Here is a 14491-nt window from a genome sequence, read left to right on the forward strand (position 1 = left end):
AAGCATCATGCTGTCATATGTGCTAATTCAGCAACATTGAGCTTTAGGAGCTGAACTGGAAGCCTGGCCATTCTTACAGCACTGTTTCTAAGGTATGGAACATTCCAGAGGCTGCTCACACGCTATCCTGGAGGAGACCCACCTCTGAAGGAGGAGATGTCACAGCGGACACGCTGTGTGGATGAGCTCAACCACATGGCTCCTCCCACCCCCAGCAAGGCACAGAGAAACTTGGTCTATTTGACCAAACCCTCCTTCAGAGAGATGTTCCAGTTAATCTTAACTCAGGCCACATCAACCTGTTAATCACTGGGAGGGGTCTGAATTAATAAGGTTTTTCTGTAAAACATATTCAAATTCACTAGCAAGAATGCTTGAAAATATTAACTGGCCAATTTCTTATTTTCTAGCTCTTAAGTTTCAGCATCTCTTCCTAACATTTGTGTTTGATCTGTTCCAGCAGATCACATTTTAGGTGGTTCTGACACTGTAATTATGATTCTCCTATAATTATAAATCTATGGGATGGAAAGGCACATTTTAAAGATGCTGGGAGCTGATGGGCTTCCAGTAGCCAGCCTACCCCAAACTTGGGTCTCCTGACAAAGGCCCAGGGAGCTCCTGGACAGAGGGGAGGGACCCTAGTCCTGCCAAGGGGAGACCTTATGCCTACCGACAGGCAGCTGAGAAGGAGGTGATAGCTCAGCACACCCCTCAGCTCTCCCCTGCACCTTTGCTGGGGGGAGGATCCAACAGGGCGCCGGGTGAAGACAGTTGGTGGACGGTGCCTGCTGTTGCCCAGGGCCCACACCACTCTCACCACAGCACGGAGCACAGATTTGGGCAGGCAGCAGGCACCCACCAGCACACAGTGTGGCTGTCACTACCTTCAGACTCGCCACTGTCATCACTAAGTACCACTTTCTTGGGGGACTGCAGTGAGAGCTTTCAGCCTAAGGATTAGCACCACAAACACCCTCCCCACAATATGACCACACTACCCGAGGAAGGAGTCCCGGCTAAGGCCCATGTCTTCAAAGCACAGACCTCTATTGATTAGCAGGAAGACCAACCAATTCCCACCAAACAGGTCTGAGCAACCGCATCAACCTTCTGACTGAAGACGGAAAAGCCAAGTGCTCCACGCACACACACTTCTCAGCGAAGGCTGGATTAAATCAAACCAGAACTGATGAAAGGCTCTGGGCCCAGCATCAGCCCCTAAAAGCCAAAGTTGCCCTTCTCCCTGCAGGTATGCCCAGGCCACTCTCAGGAGCACCTGAGCTTCCTCAGAGTCCACAGAGAAGCCACTCAGACACAGTGGTATCTGAGACGGCGGGGAGGCTTCATGGCACGAAGGAGGCCCAGCTAGATAAAGGGCAGGGGGACTCAGCTCATCTGAGATGAAGGAGAAACGCCACAGGAAGGGCGGTCAACTGTAGTTGTCTGGAAACACCCGCTTGTCCAAAGGAAAAACCTTAAAATATATTCCAAGGAGACAGAGAGAAGTCACGGAGCTTAGGTCTAATTTAAATTTATGGCTAAAAAGGTACATACTAAGAAGACAGTGAACATCACCATTATCAACGGCCCAAAGTGCTGCAGGTGAAGAGAAACCACGCTGTTCCCAACATCCACACATTCCCTTCTCTGGAAAGAAAAGGCATGTCTCAACCCTGCACTGGTGAGTCTGTGCTCAGCCTCTCTGTTTCCAGCTCCCCCCTGCCCCCTGGAGATAAGGCTCTCCACAGAAAACAATCTGGTTCACCAAGCCTGTGCTGTTGGAAAACCCCAGACGGGAGTGTGCTGCCATCTGTCAGCGCTCCATTAGGGTTGGATTTACCTGAGATCTCTGCTTTGGAAACAGAGCGAACAGGCAACAGTTTCAGAGGCTGCCATCAAGAACAACACTGGCCACACTACATAGGGCCCCCCTGCCTCCCAGAGAGCCTAGAGGGCAGGCGCTTCGGCCCTGCAGCCACGTGGCCGGACACTCACCAGACTCCAATGGTCACGTCTTCCTCTGGCTGGAGGTAGTAATTACAGGTGTGATTCAAACCTTGATCCTGCGGTTTTTTCAAGTCAATGAAATAGGGAACCCTCACTGTGGGGGAAAAAGAGATGAAAACCAGGATTAGGGGGGGTGGACAGACACACACGCACACACGTGCACATGCACACAGCAGAGGCGAAGCTCTTAAAAAGCGCCACTCTTTTCCAATGCAATACTACCAGGTGCGCCAGGCCTTCCAGCCTCAGGCAGGGGTGTGGGTGAGCCTGAGCTGGAAGACTGCAAGAGCATCTACAGATCCTCCAGCAAGGGACAGGTCTGAGTAGAGACAGACCCACTGAAGGTCGTTCAAGATGTAATATGCAAACGAAGGAAGGAAAGATCCTTGAGAGGCCTGAGGGAGCACCTGGCCACAAGAGAGCCTAGAGACAAGGCTGACAAGGCCTGCGGAAGCAGTTCAAGTGAGCTACAACTGAAGGCTGGAGCCGGGTGGCATCCAGCAACAGTCCCCGAGACAGTGGGAAAGGTGACAGACGAACAGTGTGTTCTGGAGCTGCGGCCCCAGGACTCAATGAATGTGGGTGTGAGGCAGTTAAATGGGATTCCGAAGTTTGTGGGGCTGTCCCTTCATGCAGAAAGGACAGTGGAAGACACGGTGTGGGTGCAGGGAAGCAGATGGACCCAGAGGACCCGTCCAGAGCTGACACCGTCGAGTGGAACAGGGCAGCAGGAGTCCTAACCTTAACAAGTAATCTGCACAGGGCAGGATTCTGTGATGCACCCACACTATGGAAACTGCTGGGGCCATTGGACAGAGATGATGGAGACCACTGACCTGAGGGAATATCTGTGAATTAGAGGTAGGTGAGAAGAACAGGGAAGGAGCGGGAAGATCACCATTTGTGCTGCACAACCCCATATTGTTATTGCAAAAACGAGCAAACAACGTCAACATCAATAACACCCATGTGTGGCTTGGAAAGAAATATAGAAAGACATACTAGGCTACTAACAAGGGTTCAAAGCATGTGTGTGCGTATGGGGATGCTTAATTTTTCCCTTATGTATCATTGTACTTTTATTGCTTGTGGTAAAAACAATTTTTCAAGATATATTTAGTTGAAAACTGAAAAACTTAAAAAAAAAAATTCAAAACTGTGAGGTGGATTTACTCACTTTATAAAACAGCAACTCCCAAAAGGGGTAGAGACAAAGAGCAGTGTGGTCTTGACTTCTAGCCGATCCCACCTTCTACAAGGAAGTCACACATCTCTTGACAGTTTTCTTTGGTGAAGAGAGTAGTTTCATTAAATAACCTCACATATCCACGTGGCACAAAAGCCAAATGTGTTCATCTCCCACTACTGCCCCATCCTGAGTTACACCCATCAATCTCCCACCCCAGGGCCTTTGTACTTGCTGTCCCCTCCACCTGAATGGTCTATCCCCACATACCTGCACATCTAGCTCTCATTCTTCGAATGGCACTGCAGCTCAGTATGCATTTGCTAAAGAAATGAAATATCTGACTCATGAGGACATGGGGATACACACATGCTCCTTCCCCAGAAACTCCCTGAGCATTTCAGACCATGCAGGGAGACAAATTCTCCCTCCAGGGCTGCTATCTATACCTCCAGCTTCTTACTCCCTCTCTTCCCCATGAAGTAGGTTAAATTTTTTAAACTTTATTATTATTTTGTCTCAAAAGAAAAATGGCACCAAAGGAGGCGGCATATTTCCCGGTGTTGCACCGGGGGTTCAGTGGCAGAATCCTCGCCTGCTGCATCTCCTGGTGCTCCTACTGCTCTGGTGCAGTGTCGTGCGTGCCTCCCCTCAGTGCCTCTTGTAATAGGCACACCACCCAGAAAGAGGCTGGTGCGAGTGCCCTTTCACAGCTCTTGTGAAGCCACCAGCTCATATGTGATCGAGCTGGGGGTTGGTGCCCAGGCAACCTGAGTCCACAGCCACGCTACTGACTCATTGGATAAGAAGTGAGCAAAGTACACTGGCTCTGATTCCAACTGGCCCTAAAGGCCCTTGTTATGGGTTGACTGGTGTCCTCCCAAAAAGACACATTGAAGTCTTAACCCCAGCACATCAGAAGGTAAGCTTATTTGGAAACAGGGTCCTTAGAGGGTAATCAAGCTTCAGTGAGATCAATAAGTGGACCCTGATCCAATGTAACTGGTGTCCTTATCAAAAGGGAAATTGGGACAGAGAGACCAGGACAGAAGACAATGTAAAGACACAGGAAGAAAGCACCCATGTGACAACGGAGGCAGAGACTGGGGCGGTGCAGCTACAAGCCAAGGAACAGCAGAGATTGCTGGCCACCACCAGAGGCTGGGAAGAGAGCAGGGGGATCTACGAGAGTCTCAGAGGGACCGCGGCCCTGCCGACACCTTCATTTTAGACTTCCAGCCTCGACAAGTGTAAGAGAATAAATTTCTGTTGTTTTAAGCCACCCAAGTTGTGGTATTTATTACGGCTGCCCCCTGAGGAAGATGCAGCCACACTCATGGGTTCTGATTCTACTGTGGCAACAGGACTCAGAGAAGGATCCTGACCAGAGAGAAGGCCTAGGCCTGGAGAGGCCTCCCTTTCTCACGCTGTTTCAGAAGCAGGTGCCCGCTCCTGCCATCTCCATTCTGTGACTTCGTTCCCCTCTGTGGAAGCTGAAGGCTGCAGCTTGATGTGCCAGTTCATCATCTGACAACTGTGAGGGGAAATGACTTCCTCAAGCAAACTCTGAGTATCCAAACCCAGTGCCCACTATCAACTCCCCACTCATAGCCACTTAATCGATTCTGCTCCTGAGGCTGGAATTACCCACCCCCAGTCCCCATGCCAAGCAGAAAGTGGGTGTCATCAAGCCCTGAGGGCACTTGGCTTCTGCTGGCTCTACTTTCAGGTCTCGCTGGTCTGTGTCTGGAGAGAAGGCAGCCAAGCTACTTACACACTACCCCAGAGCTCTGAGGACTCCCTACCCGTGAGAAGTGCTTTACAAGGATTAGCAGCTACTGTCAAAAGCTTCCAAGCCCAAGAAATCTAGGAGATGAGAAGCCAGATTCTACTCTAGGATAGCCTTACTCCACAAAGCTTGTCTTCCAGTTTACTTTTATTTATGTTTTAGAAACAACCATGAAAAAGGAGGCAATGAATGTGCCAAGAACAGCTGATGCCCCCCAGGTGCCTCCCCTCCCACAGCAGTCCCTTCGGCTAGGAGAAGGCCCTTGGTCAGCCCTGGTGGTCAGACTGCCCCAGACTGTGGGGGCCAGAGGAACCACCAACTGGTTGTAAGTTAGCAGAAATGCCACAAAGCAAAGCAACTGGGTTAAGGGATGCAGGAGACCCAGGCTGGCCTGAGGAGGGCTGTGGGATCTGCCTGGGCCAGAACATATCTTATTCCTTCTGGCTGGTAATAGGTGGGGAACCAGGCCCTCTGACCTCCTGTGTGATCACATCCCTTGGCCCCATGACTCTGGAATGCTGGCTCGAGCCTACCCTCTGGGCCTCTGCTTTATCTACAGGGTTGGAACAGGGACCAAGCACACGGCCTGCTGGCAGCCCACTGGGCAGGTGGCAGGGTCAGGAGTGGGGAGCCCAGATCAGTGACCCAGCTCCTCATCGCTATCTATTACACATTACGCCTCACAGAGGTTATACAGCCCGAGAACCCAATGCAAAGGGTCCTGTGCCCACAGGCCAGCAAGGCCCATACAGCCACTGGGACCCAGGCCTCTGGCTTCTCCTCCTTCCTGTTTTGCATTATCTACTCTCTGGCAATGTCATCCTTTATCAGCAACCACAAACATCAACGGGAATGATTTAGAAAGGATCCTGCACAAACAGTGCTCAGAGAACAATCACTGAATCAATATGTGAATAAATGGAGAACCACCTCCTCTGTCTTCCTTTTTTCAGCTGTTCTGCAAAACATCTGATAGGGTGAGAGGCTGAAACTACTTCGCAGTAAAGGACATTTGTGAATGCCTGGAGACTTTAAGTTTGGGGTTACACCTCATCCCAGTCACTAAATGAGGAGCAGGCCTGACACCGTGCAAGAGGCGGGGTGCCAACAACGGGGGCTGGGAGGGCTCTCTGGGCTTTATCAAATTCCAACTCAGCGCCAGGGGCTGGAGAGGCTTCCCAAAGAAGAAAAGAGATAAGAAGAAAGCTCTCAGGGCTTCACAGGGACTGCTAAGGGGAAGGAAAAAGAGGAGGCTTATGCATTGTTGTCCTGGAGAAGGCTGACGCGCGTTAGCTGGCCTTTTGCTTTAAAAACAAATACATAATTCATATATGTAACCTATTTCCAAAAAAGGCCCAAGGCAATGTGCAGAGAGAAGCAGTTCTGTGCAGGCCTCTGAACCAAAATATTCATTTCTACTAGGAGATGGTTCTAGATCTGAGGGCAAAAGAATTGCCGAGAAGCCATATAGACTGAAGACCATAAAATGCTGGGTATTAACCCAGCATCGCTGGGATGGAGTCAGACTGTTGCACGCGAGTATTGAAAAGCACATATATTTACGTTTACATGTACAGACTCAGAGGAGGCCAGCAGGAAATAAATGACAACGTTAATTTTCTCAGAGCAATTTTCATTTTCTTCTTCAGTGCCAGTCAGGGCTTCTCAGTTAATCTTTTCTTTGTTTTTAGAATGACCATGTATTTTTTACTATGAAAATATATGTAAAGTAGAATAATGTGTTAGATCATAGGTGCTATGCTTCTTCTAAAGCTTATTTATCTGATTTATAAATTTAGTTTCAGACAGATTTGCTGTGAACTTAAGAATATATTCTTTAATCATGTTTTGAGGCCCAAAAGATTATTACACTTCCTTTAATGTCCAGATGGAAATTCACAGGCTGATGATACACATGTTGAAAAGATAAGAATGGAGGTGCCACCCCAGCACACAGGCCCTCCAGCAGCGGGAGGTGAAACTGTCAAGTCACCACAGGGCAGTGCTGGGGACCCCCACCTCTCTGCAGGGGAGGCGGCACAGACAGTCAACTAAAAACCTCCTTTGAAAACTCCCCTGTAGGCAACCCCATTCCTGTGCAGCAGACACGTGGGAGGAAGGAATCAGGGACAGGCATCTCCCTGGGGGGCTCGGAGCAGACCCACTGCCCAAGCCTACCCCTCCTCTTTTGGGCTACGGGGGGCTGGGCCAGGAGAGTCCAAAGTTCTGCTCCTGGGGAATGTCCTGCCACTTCATCAGGAAACCAACAGAACAAAGTGTGCAGGCTGTGTCTGAAGCAGTCCAAATAAGTGATCTGAAGAAAATCACCTCAGTTCAAATATTTGCTGGGACTCTATCCCAAGATCAGCGCCCACATGCACTCGCTGCCACAAAGGCCTCTGCCCAAGTCCCCAGAGGCCTGCGCAGCCTTTCCCTTTCGGGAAAGCCGGGCAGGCTCCACTGAGGCAGGCCGGCCGTCCTGAAACCTGCAGCCACGTAGCTCCGTGTTTACGTGTAACCCAAACTCTCTTCTGTGCTGGACCAACTAGGGACAGTTAAGGGATATTAAAGTTAGAAAAACAAAACTCCCTTGATTTTAGAACACTGTTAGTTCCTTTTAAGTTTATGCTTCTCACAAGTGGCAAAAACTTAGATGATAAATTCCTAGAAGTTCAGCTACGTTTCTGTTAGAAAAATCAAATGCCTCTGAGTAGACTACACGAATTTTACAGCTATTTTAAGACACCACATGAAAAACATTTTCGATTTATGAAGTATTAAATATCGACCTTACTATTTCTACTCGTCCTCCTACTGTTCCTCTTAAGAAATCCCCTTTTAGCCAGCGACTTCCAAGCTTCTGTGAGTAAGTCTATTATAGATGTAACACCCCAAACTCGTATGCCCAGGCGCTGCAGAGCCTGGAGCACTTGGGTCACTACAGATGAAGGGTCTGGAGCCCTGTGACACGTCCGCCCCCAGCACCACCTATCCCTCGCCTTGCTTGCTCCAGCCCACAGCCACACATGGGCCATGTCAACCTCCTGTCCACTGTCCTCTCCCAGGTCTTCAGGCTCTTCCTCCTCACTCCTCTCTACCAGCTCCCCTGCGGCCTCCACAGCATCAGCCCAGCTTCCAAGCCTCCAGCTCCCAAACACACAACGTTCAAACCACTCTCTGCAACCAGCACTGCCAGAGACACACATAGCCACCTCGTCTGATCCAAACGCTATCCACAAGAGCACACACACAGCCACCTCAGCTGTCTAAACGCTGTCCACAAAAGCTGCCTCGTCTGGTTCGAATGCCGTCCACACCCAATTTGAAGGCCAGCACTTATGAAACACCTGCTGTGTGCCAAGCACCATGTTCTAGCCTCAAACCCCTCACACCTGCAGACAGCAGTGCCTTCCCACCTGGCCTCACCTGCAGGTGTAAAACGATGCTCCTTAAAAGGGTTATTGTCAGTAACCATATACCTGGGAGCTCTACACCTTCTGTTCCATAAACCTGATACTTCTGCTCCTTTCTCCTCCCACTTGCACAAAAGTAAACAAATAGCATGAAGGAAAAACCACCTTTGGAACACACGAGGTCTAAGTTAACTTAAGGAGACTACACCACCTATAACGCCAGCATACAATTCCACAGAAACCCAAGTATGTCAGGTTTTTTTTTTAAGGAAAAAGAAGTCTGATATTTTTTCTTTTTTAAAGAAAAAGAGCCTAATTATTATTATTCTTTTTAGTGGTCATCTTTTCTAAGGACAGTTTACATCCTAGACCGCACAACTGACAAAGCATCTGCAATACAACAGCTTTGGAAGACTGTCCATGTGGTACCATTTTTCCCCACCTAAGCCGAAGAGCAAGCCCCAGCCACGCAGTAGTCACCTGTGTGCACCCACCAGCCCTGGGGAAAAGCACCCTCAGGACAAACAGCCTTCAACTGGGAAGGGGCACGAGGAAACTTCCTGGGTAATCAAAATGTTCTATTTCTTGATCTGGGTGAGGACATAGAAATATATAAACCATTATGAAAATGAACTCAATAAAATTAAAGGAAAAATGGACACAGAGCACTTACCGAAATTCAAGAAAATCAGTTTGGCCTGTATCCCAGGACACAGTTTGATGAGAAACGGAATGGCAAAGTACAACCCCAAAACAAAGAGCAGTATCTTCCTCAGTCGGAACCACAGGCCCTTTCGCCTGCAAGAGGAAAGAGATGACCAGGTCACAGGCAGTGGCACACGTGTGCTCTAGTTTATTAACAGTTGTGATCAACATCATTAACCAAGACCCACACACGCTTTTTCCCCACAACAATATTGCCAATAACAAGTGTGGCCTCCCACATGCTTTTGTTAAAATAATTATTTTAGTCTTTTAATTTGAGCTTAGAACTCTATTCGTGGGGGAGGGGTAAAATTTTTTTCCTGGAAGGCAAAAAAACAGTCTTGCTGATTTCCTACGCTTGCCCTGGGATGAGAACACAGCACAGGTATCAGATCCTCAGAAAGCGCCCAACCTGATGTCAGACCATAGCTGCAACTTCATCTCAGAAGAGAGCGGCTGCCTCTGGGCCTCATGATTGCTCTCCTGCAAGCCAGCCACAGGAGTGGGTTACCCATGAGCGACGAGCTCCTGGTAGAAAGCACGTACATCAACAGAACCTGCCCAACAAGATTCTAGGAGGGAGCAGGGGGCTGAAAGCAAAGACTGTGGCTGTCACTGCGTCCTTGCATTTTCGAGTCCCTTATGGCACCACCCACTGGAGGCCCCTTCTCTAGGCACCTCAGGCCAGGTCACCATCCCAGGGTCTCAAGACCCTCTCATAATCCCTAACCAGCTCCAAGACTTCCTCATCCTCTTCCTGGTTCCCTTTCAAAAAGGCCCCTAGCCCAGAGATTCTCAAACTTCTTGGACTAAAGGCCTCTCTACAACTAAAAAATTGAAGACCCCAAAGAATGTCTGTTTATATGGTTTATATTTATTACTATTTGTTATTTGAGAAGTTAAAACAAAGATATTTAAAAAATATCTATTAATGCATCTAATAATAAAAAACCCATTACATGTTAATATAATTAACATTCACTATTTTAAAAAATGATTGTATTTTCCAACACAAAAACTTTTAGTGAGAAGAGTAGCATTTTTTAATAAATTTCTTTAAGCCATGCAAGCTTAACAGAAGACAGATGGACTCTCCTTCTGTTTCTATATTCAGTCTGTTGGGATACCACCCATCCTGGAGCACCTGGAAAACACAGTGCTCCACGAGAGAATGAGAGTGGACATAGCAAATCACATCTTTGAGTCATTATGAAAACTGTCTTGACCTTATGGACACTCTGAAAGGATCTTGGGGACTCCCACGACCTTCCGGAGCACGCTTGGGAACCGCTTTCCTATCATATCAAGTCTAAACCTCATATCAAGGGACTGTTTCCAAGAAAATATATAAGATGGTTTTAAAAATATACCTGGAACTGCCGACACATGCAACAATGCAGATGAATCGCAAATGCATTATGCTAAATTAAATAAGACAGTCTCAAAAGACTACATACTGTATGATTCCATTTATCTAAAATTCTAGAAAAGGCAAAACTATAGGGACAGAAAAACAGAATAGTGGTTGCTGGGAGGTGGGGACAGAGGGAGGAGATTGTAAGGGGCACAGGGAACTTTTGGAGTGATGAAAATATTTCTATCTTGATTGTGTTAAACAATTGCATACACTGTGGTAAATTTTAAGAAATGTAAATAATACCTCAATAAAGCTGATGACAAACATGCACATCTGATAATGGAATTCGTCCACTCATTCACCCGGTTTACTCAGGGTCATTACTGAGCACCCAGCACTCTTCAGGCGGTGGACAGTAAGGGCAGCAAAGGAGGGCATCTACATCCGTGCCCTGCTCTCAGCTCAGTGAGGCAGACACAAGGGCTCTGAGAGAGGCATCTGGTGCAGGGTAATCTGACTTAGTCTGAGCTGCCAGGGAAGGGGTCACGGGGAGAAAACACTAAGTTAGGAATACAGGAGTTAACTAGATGATGTGGGAAAACAGTTTAAAATGGCATCTTAAATTTCATGCACAATCTGCCCTTTCAATGAGGAAAGGCGCATAATACTGTGGTTAAAGGTGACGGCTCCGAAGTTGGATGATCTGATACCAACATCCAAGCTACCACTTACTAGCTGTGCAATCTTGGGCAAGTTACTTAACATCTCTGAGCCTTGGTTTCCTTCCTGCATGGTGAGCATAAAAATGGTGCCTCCTTTGCGGGGCTCCGGGAACGATTACACATAATAATGTAGATAGAACGTGCACACGAGTCCCTGGCACCAGGTCCACAATGTATCTCAGCTGCCATCACGATCTTTTTCTTCTGTTGGAGCAAAGAGCAGGGTCTGGGCACAGTGAATGTCCCTGAAAAGTGGGAAGTTGAGCGTAATGTGAGAGGTCCGAAGAGGCCAAGAAGGATTCGGGACTTTATTCTGAGAGAAAACAGAGAGCCCATCAAAAAGGAAATAGCCTGCAGTCAGAGGCAGGACCACCAAACGCTGGACGTAAAGCTTGTGTGTGGGTCTCTGTCTCAACCACCGTGGCCACTCCTGTATCCCCCCAAAACTAGCTCACTCACCTGCAGCGCCCACATAAACCTCTGCCCTACTGTAAGGTGTTCAGACAGCCTGCAAGTTCACGCCCCGAGAGAAAGGAAAGCAGACGTCCACACAAAGACTTGTTTGACAGTATTCATGGGAGCCTGGCCTATGACAGCCAGACACCGAGACAACCACAACGTCCAGACGGCTGACTGGGCAAAGAAACCACGGTGTGTCCTCAGCACGGAACACTGCACAGCAATAAAAAGCAGTCAACTATCGATACGCGCAACCACATGGATGAATCTCAAAATAACTACTGAGGGGAAGCAGCCAACGAGATGGCCAGATCACAGCAGACTCTTGCTTTGATATATTAGTTCACCTCAAGAGTATTCCTAGTCATTAGTAAAGTCAGTATTTTCTTTTCTGGGCTATTTCAAAGTGAGGCTTCTCCCATAAACGGTGGCTTTTCACCTTCTTTATATTTTGAAATAGTTTATATAAGATGGGAATGATCTGTTTCTTCCAAAGTTAAAAGAATTTTTGAAGAAGCAAGAAAACAACATCTAGGGAAAACTTTTTAATTTTCTTCATTTCTTAAGTAATTGTTACCTACTTCTTGTGACAATTTAGTTAACATTCTCAGAAATTCCCTTAGTTGCAATCTTCACTTATTTCTGGTAGTACTGCTATCGACATAGTTGCTCCTTGCTAGAGCCGTTCACTGTGCTTGGTCACTGACAAGACTGAATGCATCCCGCACAGCTGAGGGACAGCGTCGCCTCCATCTAGTGCCCGCATGCGGCCTGGTATCATCACAGAGGTCCACCTTTCTCCACACTTCACACATCCATGTGCAAAGGAGCAATTTTTGGCATAGCCTGTACATGATTCAGTGTGCTTTTCTCTAAAGGTTACTCATATTATCAGCATCATAAACAAACAGCCAGAATCACCTGTCATGAAATAGAAGGGAACTGTAAAAATGAACACAATGGATGAACTGAGAGCCCAGCAACTGCACTCGGGCATTTACTCCAGAGAAATGAAGGCTTATTTTTATGCAGGAATTTGTACACGACTGTCTATAGCAGCTGTGTTCGTAACAGACATAACCCAGACGGCTTTCAACAGGTAAATGGATAAACTGTGGTCCACACAAACCATGAAACACTGCTCCACAACAAAAAGGAATAAACTACTGATCATGTGACAAGCTGGATGAACCTGGGAATTTTGCTGAGTCAAAAAAGTCCATCAAGAGGGGGCGGAGCAAAATGGCGGGGTGAGCTGACCCGGGATTCTCTCCCCTCCAAAATACAACAAAAGATTAGAAGAACTGAATTTCAGAGAATAAACATAATGCCAGCTTGTTAGAGACCTACAATACCAAGAAGGCAGAGATCATAAACTTTGCTTACACCTTCGGAGGCGCTGGAACGGTAGGAGAGAACATCGCTCCCTCCCCTAGAGTCTGCGATCGCTGCGGCGTGGGTCGGGAAGGAGCGGGGGAGGGGCCACGCCACCAGGGGATCATCCAGGACTCCTGCCGCTGATTCAGTGGAGACCCGCTGACGGGGGAAAGCTTCCGTCCGCAGGTACCCTATAAATCAAGGGCCTTGGGAGACCAGAGAACAGAACTGATCTGAACCCAGACCGGCGTGTGTGAGTAACAGCCCCTCCCCCCTAACAAAGCCAGTGGGCGCAGCCATCTTGCCCGAAGGCGGAGAGCGCATAACACGCCGCTCTTGACCCCCATCTAGTGGCGACAGGCTGTAACTGCAACTGAATTCTACCACCATGAGAAAAAACCGCTCCTCTACCATCCAGCAATTTATAAAAGCCCCAGACCAGAAGGAAAACAATAAAAACACAGAATTAAGTCCCGAGGACTTGGAATTAGGTAAACTAAGTGATAATGAATTCAGAGCAGCTATAATCAAAAAACTCAATGAGGTAGAGAGAAAAATAGAGAAACAAGCCAAGTTCTGGAGTTACTTCACATAAGAGATTGAAATCATAAAGAAGAATCAAACAGAATTACTTGAGATGAAAAACACAATGGACCACATAAAACAGAATACGGATTCCCTGAATGCCCGTGTAGACAACCTAGAGGAGCAAATCAGCATAATCGAGGACAGACAGGCTGAATGGCGCCAGACAGAGGAAGAAAGAGAACTAAGAATGAAAAAAAATGAGGAAAATCTCCGAGAGATAATGGATTCAATGAGGAGTAAGAACATAAGGATCATAGGAATTCCTGAGAATATGGAAAAGGAAAATGGAGCAGAGAGTGTGCTTAATGAAATTATTGAAGAGAATTTCCCAAATCTAGGGATCAACGGAGAAATGTGTGTAGAGGAGGATTTTAGATCTCCTAGATTTGTCAATGTAAAAAGACCCACCACAAGGCACATAATAGTAAAGTTGGCAAATAGGAATGATAAGGAAAGAATACTCAGGGAAGTAAGAAAAAAAAAGAGAATAACCTATAAAGGAGCCCCTATTAGACTGTCAGCGGATTTCTCTACAGAAACCCTACAAGCTAGGAGAGAATGGAGTGATATATTCAAAGCTTTAAAGGATAAAAACCTTCAGCCAAGAATACTCTATCCAGCAAGAATTTCCTTCAGATATGAGGGACAAATTAAATCTTTTCCAGACAAACAAAAGTTAAGGGAATTTGTAACTAAAAGCCCTCCACTACAAGAAATCCTCAAGAAGGCTCTCATACTTGAAAAAAGAAAAAAGGGAGAAAGGGGACACAATCCACAGACTAGGGAGACCGATGGATAGAACCAGAACAGGATAGCAAATATTGAACTATAGCATTAGGGTAAAAATAAGGAAACTACCAAAACAAGGACGATCTTAACACTCTA

General features: G+C 47.2%; 1 protein-coding gene across 3 annotated transcripts in view; it reads right to left on the bottom strand.

Annotated features, from left to right (window-relative positions):
* Positions 1–14491, bottom strand: part of ABHD12 (abhydrolase domain containing 12, lysophospholipase) — an 84447-nt gene that overhangs the window by 15887 nt on the left and 54069 nt on the right. For all 3 annotated transcript variants that reach the window (XR_011494477.1, XM_044748746.2, XM_044748745.2), the window contains 2 exons: positions 9072–9196; positions 1999–2104 (listed from right to left, as the gene is read on the bottom strand). Coding sequence is in view for 2 of the 3 variants with exons in the window: in XM_044748746.2 (XP_044604681.1) it covers positions 1999–2104; positions 9072–9196 (231 nt within the window). In the remaining variant the exon portion in view is untranslated. The remainder of the gene's footprint in view (positions 1–1998; positions 2105–9071; positions 9197–14491) is intronic.

The sequence above is a fragment of the Equus asinus genome, chromosome 15 (assembly GCF_041296235.1).
Source record: "Equus asinus isolate D_3611 breed Donkey chromosome 15, EquAss-T2T_v2, whole genome shotgun sequence".
NCBI lineage: Eukaryota > Metazoa > Chordata > Mammalia > Perissodactyla > Equidae > Equus > Equus asinus.